The 8,679-nt window shown below is 56.7% G+C and overlaps 1 protein-coding gene across 1 annotated transcript; it reads right to left on the bottom strand.

Annotated features, from left to right (window-relative positions):
• Window positions 1-2,275: 2,275 nt before the first annotated feature.
• On the bottom strand, window positions 2,276-6,372 carry Bsx (brain specific homeobox). Its single transcript, XM_090319785.1, has 3 exons — window positions 6,111-6,372; window positions 4,240-4,436; window positions 2,276-2,512 (listed from the first exon to the last, which is right to left on the bottom strand). Exons 1-3 carry the CDS (start codon window positions 6,370-6,372, stop codon window positions 2,276-2,278), a joined length of 696 nt encoding a protein of 231 aa, XP_090175911.1.
• Window positions 6,373-8,679: the final 2,307 nt, after the last annotated feature.

Genomic DNA, 8,679 nt, shown 5'->3' with positions numbered 1-8,679 from the left:
GAGCTCCTTGCAGACTCAATAAACCCTGGCATCTAGGGAGGGAAGGAGGAGAGCAGTGCCCAGCGGATGTGAGTTTGCACACTCTCATTGCGCTTCTCCTCACTACAGGCGATTTCTACTTTCAAGATTCTTGCCAAATCCTATTAGCAGTTCTTCTTAGGATTAGAAAAATGTGAACTGTCCTCTCAGCTCCACGTTCTTGTGTCATAGGTTCAACGTCCCCTTCTAGGATAGTCCTGCTCACAAATCACATTTCTCTCTCTAATCAAATCTTTTGTTCCATTGTCAATTCTTTGCTTAAATTGATACTAGAGGTAGATGTGGCTCGGTGGGAAATAACTTGCCTAGCCTTCAAGGGCCCCTGAGTTTGATCTCCAGAACAGACTGGGGGAGAAGGAGGAAAGATGCTGCTACACTGAACTGATGGGAAATGTGGGCTTGGTTTTTGTGTGTGTGCCAGTCCTGGAGCCTGAACTTGAGGCCTGGGCACTGTCCTTGAGAATTTTTGCTGAAGGCTAGCACTCTACCACTTGAACCACAGCTTCACTTCTGGATGGTTGTTTTTGGTTGGTTGGTTGGGGTTTGGTGGTTAATTGGAAATAAGAGTCTCATGGATTTTCCTGCCTAGGCTGGCTTTGAACAGTGCTCCTCAAATCTCAGCCTCCTACGTAGCTAAAATTGCATCTACCAGCACCTACCCTGGAACTGCTTTTAAATAACCAGGTCTACACAATCTAAATAAATGAGATTTTGGATCCCTGTGTCTTCTGTATACATTTATCTGATTTGGAAAGAGAAGGGGAATAAAGTGACGAGACAAAGGACAAAGAATGAACCAATGCGAGAGTGGTACCCACGAGCAGGACAACAGAGAGGTAGGGTAACAATGTTCAACAAGAAATGCACTCATTACCTTCCTGGCGTGGCTGTAACCCCTCCACAGATCACCTCTACAACAAAGCTAAATCAGTTCTTAAAAAGAAAGAGACGAGAGCAATGCGTATAAAGTGACTGAGGTAAAAATGCCAAAAGGGGGGGGGGGGGAACCACCAAAACCAAAGTGAACAAGAAGTGATTGTTTTTTTAAAATCCACCTTCGTATTATTAGTTAGCCTGGGTTTCAGGAATCTGTTCTTCAAACTTTCCAAGCGTCAATTTCCTCCGTCATCTGTGACTCACAATCCCTGATCGATTATGAAACAGGATCGGCGAAGCGCGTGCGTGAAGCGCCGCGTTTGGGGTTTGCCCCTGAATGGTGGAGTGAAGTGGCCTTTCCCGGGCATTTCGTTTAGATGCCCACAAAGCCTGGGGGGGGGGGGGCGGTCTAAGCCGCGTCTATGAGAACCAGAGACCTTAGACCTACGAAGATGGGGATCTGCGCTCGTCCTGTGGAAACAGGGACACGGGGTGGGGGAATCACGGAGCCCAGCCCAGGGCAGCGTGCGCTCCTCCCGGGGGCTGCGGGCCCACTCACCTGAAGGCGCGCCGGCCTGCGGGGGCCAGGGTACCCCCTCCTCCCCGTCCTCCCCCTCCTCCTCCCCCTCCTCCCCCGCCTCCCGAGGAGGAAGCGTTCATTTCCCACTCCCAACGATCCAAAAGGGCCTTTGGAAGCCCCGACCCTGGCCCCGCGCGTGCGGGGAACCTGGCGGGCCTGGGCGGCGGCGCGGCGCGGTAACAGACGGCCCGGACGCGGTCGGCCCCGATGCCGGCGAGCCCTTTATTCTGCTGCTTCCCGGAGCCCAGTTGGGGAGGAGAGGACGCGGGGCTGGGAGAGGCGCGCGGCCCGGCCGGCCCGGTGCTCCCGAGGTCTCCGGCCTTCGTCTCCGGCCCGGCCCGGCCTTGGCGGCCCTCCAAGCACGGGGCCGGGCCGGGCTCCCCCGCGTGGGTTCTCCGCGCCACAGTCCCTCCTCACCGCCTGCGCCCCGGCCTCCACGTCCACGCGGGCCTCGGCCTGGCAGGCGCCTCCAGCGTCGGGGGGAGCGGGGCGCCGGGGGAGGGTGGCGAGTGGGGCAGGCGGGCGGCCCGGCTCTGGCGGAGGAAGGCCGGGCGTGGGCTCCGCCGCCCCGCCGAGCGGCCAGGACGGGGCCCCGGGGCGGCGGGAAGGGCGCGCGGAGCCTGGGGACGGCGCCGGGCGCTGCGGTGCGGCGGGGGCTTCCGAGCCGAGGCCCGGCGCCGCAGTCCCCGCGGCCGGGTGCGGACCGCGGGCAGAGCCTCCGCCTTCCCCGCCGCGCGCCCCGCGCCCCGCGCCCGGCCCCGCGCGCCCCAGCCCGGACTCTCAGAGCGCCGCCGGCCGGGAGCCCAGCTCCGCCTCGTCCCCAATGTCCACGTCGTCCTCGGGCTCGGCCAGCGCGAAGGGGCCGGCGGGCAGGCTGGGCCGAGCGGCCGCCACGGCCTCGGCGCCCCGGGGGCTGCCCTCGGGGCTCTCCGGCCCGTCCGATGCCTTGGGCTCGTCCTGGCTCTTCCTCAGCTGCTTTTTATGCTTCATGCGCCGGTTCTGGAACCACGTCTTCACCTGGACTCGGGGCGGGGGAACAGAACCACGTCGGCTTTCCCGCGGGCGGAGAGGAGGGACGGCCGGAGCGGCGGCCGGAGCGGCGGCCGGGCTTCCCCGCCGCCGCGGGCTGGGCCTCCCGAGGTCCCCGGCCCGTGAGCACCGAGCTGCCCACCGTGGGGCCTGCGTGGAGGAAGCGCGGTTTACCTCCCTCGGATCCCCCCAAGAGCCGGCCGGCTCGACCCGGCAAGAACACAGAACGAGAGCTCCGGGTTTCATGGAGAAAAACCAAGCCCGGGGCCGGCCGGGTCTGCAGAGAAGGAGAGGAAGAGAGAGAGGAAGAGAAGAGGAGAGAAGAGGAGAGAGAGAGGAAGAGAGAGAGAGAGGAGAGAAGAGGAGAGAGGGGAGAGGAGAAGAGGAGAGAGAGAGGAAGAGAGAGAGAAAGGAGAGGAGGAGAGAGGAGAAGAGGAGAGAGAGAGGAGAAGAGGAGAGAAAGGAGAAGAGAAGAGAGAGGAGAGGAGAAGAGAAGAGAGAGGAGAGGAGAAGAGGAGAGAGAGGAGAGAAGAGGAGAGAGAGAGACAGAGACAGAGAGAGAGAGGAAGAGAGAGAGGATAGGAGGAGAGAGGAGAAGACGAGAGAGAGGAAGAGAGAGAGGAGAGAAGAGGAGAGAAAGAGACAGAGACAGAGAGAGAGGAAGAGAGAGAAGAGAGAAGAGGAGAGAGAGGAAAAGAGAGAAGAGGAGAGAGAAAGGAGAGGAGAAGAGGAGAGAGAGGAGAGAAGAGGAGAGAGAGGAAGAGAGAGGAGAGAAGAGGAGAGGAGAAGAGAGAGAGGAGAGAAGAGGAGAGAGAGGAAGAGAGAGAAGAGAGAAGAGGAGAGAGAGGAGAGAAAAGGAGAGAGAGGAAAAGAGAGAGAAGAGAGAAGAGGAGAGAGAGGAAGAGAGAGGAGAGAAGACACACACACACACACACACACACACACACACACACAACAGCACGAAGCTGAGGCTGCAGGTGAATTGAACCTAGAGCAAGAAGAGATGAAAACATTTTTTTCCACTCTGGATAAGGGGGATCAAGACGGAGTTTAAGGGCGCACTCTCTGTCTCTGTCTCTGTCTCTGTCTCTCTCTCTGTCTCTCTCTTTCTCTCTCTCTCTCTCTCTCTCTCTCTCTCTCTCTCTCTCTCTCTCTCTCTCTCTCTCTCTCTGTCTCTCTCTCCTGTTGAGAGTGGGGTGTGTCCGGAAGACTGGTGACTGTAAGGATGAAATAAGCCAAACAGAACACAAGTCCCCGCGAGTTTGTCGGGACAGGAGGCCAGAGGCCTCCACTTGGTCCCCGGTTTTCTTCTGAGCGGGTCCTTGCGCTCAGAGGGGAGTCTCGGAGCTTGGAGGTGGAGATTCTTAGTGGAGCTGTGGGGAGGGGTGGTGGCCATCTCCTGAGGGGATTTTCCTTTGGGGAGAGCCCGGCTGGAGAAGTTTTGTTTCCATAAGTCTACATATATAATATTCGCATTCAGTGATTTTTTTTTTGGCAGGGAAAAAAAATAACAACTAGATGTTTGAAGGGACATCACCGCGGCGTGTGTGGCTTCTGTGAGAGGTGGAGGGAGCCGGGCTAATCAGAATTAAAGTCTCACCTGTGGTGTACAGGAATCACAAATGCCCTGACACGCAGTGGGGGGCTCGCAGTGGGGTTCCTAGGGAAAGCTCAGGAGAAGAGGGGGTCCGGACGTGGCTCCCCACCGCGCTCACCTGCGTCTCGGACAGGCTGAGGGCCGTGGCCAGCTCCACTCGCTCGGGCGTGGACAGGTAGCGCTGGATCTCGAACCTCTTCTCCAAGCCCGAGAGCTGCGAGTCGGAAAACACCGTGCGGGCTTTGCGGCGGCGGCAGTGCTTCCCGGGCAGCTCGGCGTGCTGGGCGTGCGGGAAGAGCGCGGGCACCGGGACCCCTGCGGAGAGAAGGGCAGCTCGGCCCGCTGGGCACCGCGGCCCCGACCCCCCGACCCACCCCGCGTGGCCCCGGGCCGGGAAGCCGCCTCCCCGCCGCGCGCGGCCTCTGCCCGCCCCGACGCCACCAGAGCTCGGGAATCCTCGGGCCGGGATCCCAGCAGAGACGTCTCCAAAATCCCCGATTATCCACGTGGAGCTCGCGCGGGGAGGCGTGGGGAGGACGTGGGGACCTAAGCGAGGACTTGGAGAAAGTCGGTGGCGCAGAGCTGTCCACCCGCCTGCACCCAGCCCGGCGGGCAGCGCTGGAGAAAGGTGGACACGAGCTTTCCTGAACTCGCTTTAAAAAGCAAACACAAGCGCCATGCTTTCTCCTTCTTCCCCACCGTCCTGCTAGCAGAAGAAAGGAGCGAGGCCGCCCGCGAGAAGCCCCTTCGCCTCTCACTTTTCCTTGTCAGTTTCCAGATTGCCCTGCGCGCTCTCTCTCTCTCTCTCCCTCTCTTCCTCCCCCCCTCCCTCCCTTCGCCCCCCTCCACTCAAGTCTAGAGAAGTGGAGAGCTCGAGGTAGTGACTGTCGTGGTCCTGCCCCATGCTGGGTTTTATTCGATGATGGAGGCGCGCCTAGCAGAGCCGAGCTGTGGAGACAGTGATCGGCCACATCGGGGAAGGGGAGAAGGAAAAGGAAGGCGAGCAGAAGGGAGCAGCACCTCAGGTCAGAGAAGAGAATGTTTCCAGAATGTTCACGGCCCGGGGAAGCCAGGATGTGGTGAGGGCCTCAAAGCAGACGGTACAAACCCCTGCTCGGTCAACTCGGAGAACCCGGGTTTCTCCTCTTTCTCACTCTTTCAGCTTTTTTCCCAGCTTGCAGAGCCCACACACTTCTCAAGCTGCCTCCACCTCCCCAAGCCCTGCCCCACTGGAGCTGAACTCAGCAAGTGGACTAAACCATCAGGAAGTATCTAGCATTTTCTCCCATTTTTTCCTGCCCTAACCAGTTTGTCGATCTGCACTTCTTGCCACACTGTGGACATCAAATGACTCTCACGCCATTCTAACACTCAGCAAATGAAGGCCGCCAGTCCCCTGTGTGGCAGTGGAGGTGAAAAGGTTAAAGGCTCACACCGCTCCTCATTCTTTTTCTTACCCCTTTTTGCCTTTCTTTGGGCCAATCCAAATGTTTCTTCCTGGGAGTATTACACACCCTTATTTATGTTTGTGTTTTCCAAAGAACTAGCCAGAGCTGAGAGAAGAGCACAGGGATGTTTCCCGTTTCTGAGCTGGAAACTTGAGTCCAGCTCCCTGGGCCTGAGGTGGTCATGGCCTCCCTCTGGGGGAGGAGAGGCTGTGAGTCAATGGGGATGATTGGGAAATGGACCAGAGCACAGTTACACACACACACACACACACACACACACACACACACACACACACACACGCACACACACACACCAGCAATACCAACTCCAGCCATCTCCAGCTGCCTAGTGGTTAGACAGACACATGCCCATTTTTAAAAAAGTGCAGAGAGGGCATGAATCCTCTGAATGGGGTGCAAACCGCGCATGCACTCGGCTGTGTCCCCAGCCTTCAACTGTCTCTTAGAGAGGGAGGCCACAAGCCAAGCCGAGTCAGCTGCACCTTCCTTAGCGCCAAGCTTCGAGGCCCCTGCTACTTACCCGAAGTGGTGAGGAAGTAAGGATGGTGGTTGTCTCCCTTGTGCAGAGGGTGGTGGGCGTGGGGCGCGAGGAGGGTGGGTGTGGGCATGAGCGGGTAGCCATAGTCTAGCAGAGGCACCCGCGAGGCCAGGGAGCTGGTGAAATGGTCGGGGGCCACCTCCCTCAGTGGCTTGGGCTTGTGGAGCAGGATGTCCTCGATGAAGAAGGACGTGGGCCTCTGAGAAGATGCAGGGTGTAGCGGTGAAGTGAAATTGAGATTCATCTTGAGCCCACAGCCTGCCACACGGCGAGGGCCGAGGATGTGGGCAACAGGCGGCTCTTTAGGCAAAGCTGGTGGAGAGGAGATGACCACTCTCCGAGGCTCAGATTTCCACCTCTTCCTCCTGGACCTGGGCTATCCTGGTGCTGGAGAGGCGAGGAGACGAGCTCCCTCCCGGGTAGGTTGAGTCTGTGTGTTGGGGAACGGGCAGCTTGGAGAGGGTAGCCGGGAGAACCAATGGCGAGGCTGCCAGAGGCAGGAGGGAGGGCGCGGTGGGCTCTGGGCGGGGCGGGGATCTGTCCGCGGTGCTGAAGACGCCTGCTCGACCCTGGAAAGAGCCGAGCCCAGCAGGTTTAAGTTCCTACCAGGCTTCTCCATTTCCATTTCTGCCTTTTCAAGGCAAGCGCCGCTTCTTCAGCCTTTTTCAAAAGAAAGCTGAAAGGAGGAAGGGCGGGGGGGGGGGCTCTCTGTTGTCCAGCAAACTCCTTTTGAAAGAGAAGACACCAAAAGGGGCCCAGCGAGATAGACATCAAGTACTTTCGCCGGCAGTTGGGCCTGGGTTTCATAGGTGACAGTGAAGGAAAGAGAGAGTATCCACCGCTTTAAAGTTGCTAGACTTAACTTCCATTCATGGGAGAGAGAACTGGATTCTTGAAGTAAGTAGAAATGATGATAATCCAAACAATATTCTTTACCAGAGTTGCGGGGAGTGGGTTGTTTAGAATATCTACAGCCATCCCTTACTGTGAATGCCCTCCTCCTCTCATTTACCTCCCTCTCATCTCACCCATATGGATTATTGCTTCAGCTCCACCACTCCTTCCAACATCAGCCTCCTCAATAACTGGACGAGCCTTGGTCTTCTTTTCCCTGCCCCTTTCCTTTCTCCCTCCCCATCTTTTGTTTTTGTTTTTGTTTTGCTTCTGTTTTCTGTTTGTCTTCCCCCCCCCCCCAATCTGTCACATTTATTTCCCTGGAGTCAATTTGCTAAAATTAAGGTGATCATCTATCACACAGCAGGGATAATTTTGGCTCACATCTCCGAAAATTGCTCTAATTATTGATGTTAAACTCAGGGAAATTAAAAGAAGCCACTTCTCTTCCATCTCCCCATTTTTAAGCTCTAATTTGTTGAAATCTAGTCATCATCACAATTCCAATCACTACTGCTAATAGCAAAAGTGTTTTAATAGAGACTGGGTCCTTGCAACCCATGCTATTAGATAATTAGAGGAGGTGTTAGGAAGCCAAGTGCTAATCCTTGGGCACTGGGGTAGGATTTCCATCTGATCCAGCAGGTAGGACAAATTAATTACCAGAATCAATTAGGCCCCAAACAACAGAGCTCTGAGAATCGGGACCACCCTGTTCCACCCACACGAGCCAGGAAATGGGAGAGGCACGGAGGAAGAGGAAGGATAGTGGAGGAGAGTTTAAAGTAAGGTCTTGCCAAGTAGGCATTGAAATGAAGTCAGAACACTTTGCCTTGGATCTTGAGGGGCGAGTGTTGTTTCTGAAGTTGATAGCGGTAAGAACTGAAGGCATGAGAGCCAACAGCCACTGGGAGGAAGCTGGGGCTCCCCAGAGTTGTTCCCTGCCAGCCTTTAGTCTGAGTTCAGCCTCTTCTTGTTCTCCTCCTCCTCCTCCTCCTCCTCCTCCTCCTCCCTCCTCCTCCTCCTCCTCCTTCTTTGTAGGTCATGGGGCCTGGGTGCTGTCTCTGAGCTCTTCAGCTCAAGGCTAGTGCTCTACCACTTGAGCCACAGTGCCACTTCTGGTTTTCTAGTGGTTAATTGGAGATTAGAGTCTCATGGTCTTTAGTGCCCAGGCTGGCTTTGAACCATGATCCTCAAATCTCAGCCTTCTGAGTAGCTAGGATTACAGGCGTGAGCCACCATGCCCGGCAAGTTCAGCCATCTTCTACAGGTCTGCAGGGAGACAGAGATTAGGGCTGAGTCACTGGAGGATGCCCACAAGAAGGATTGTTGATCCACCTTCATGCCAGGGGATGGCAGCCATCTCCAGCAAGTGGAAATCCAGCCTTTCTGTCTCCAAGTACCAGGCTTGGGCCTGTGTGGACATACCCTGCACTTCATTACCAGGGTGCCCAGAAAGCTGGTGGCGCTGGTGGCTCACACGTGTGAAATCCTAGCGACTCGGAGGCTGAGATGTGAGGAGCAAGGTCCAAAGCCAGCCCAGGCCGAAAAGTTCATAAAATAAGCCAGAAGTGGAGGTGTGGCTCAAGTGGTAGAATTCCAGTCCTGGGCAGAAAGCCCAATAGGCGTGTGAGGCCCTGAATTCAAGCTCCATTAA

Source organism: Megascapheus bottae, chromosome 27, assembly GCF_031878675.1.
Source record: "Megascapheus bottae isolate mThoBot1 chromosome 27, mThoBot2.hap1, whole genome shotgun sequence".
Lineage (NCBI taxonomy): Eukaryota > Metazoa > Chordata > Mammalia > Rodentia > Geomyidae > Megascapheus > Megascapheus bottae.
This window is presented reverse-complemented; position numbering and strand designations above follow the sequence as displayed.

Coding starts and splice junctions, on each gene's coding strand:
- Bsx (XM_090319785.1), bottom strand. CDS start 6,372: ATGAATCTCAATTTCACTTCACCGCTACACCCTGCATCTTCTCAGAGG. Junction 4,437..6,110: donor TTACTTCCTCACCACTTCGG/GTAAGTAGCAGG, acceptor TTCTCTCCGCAG/GGGTCCCGGTGCCCGCGCTC. Junction 2,513..4,239: donor TCAGCCTGTCCGAGACGCAG/GTGAGCGCGGTG, acceptor CCCCGAGTCCAG/GTGAAGACGTGGTTCCAGAA.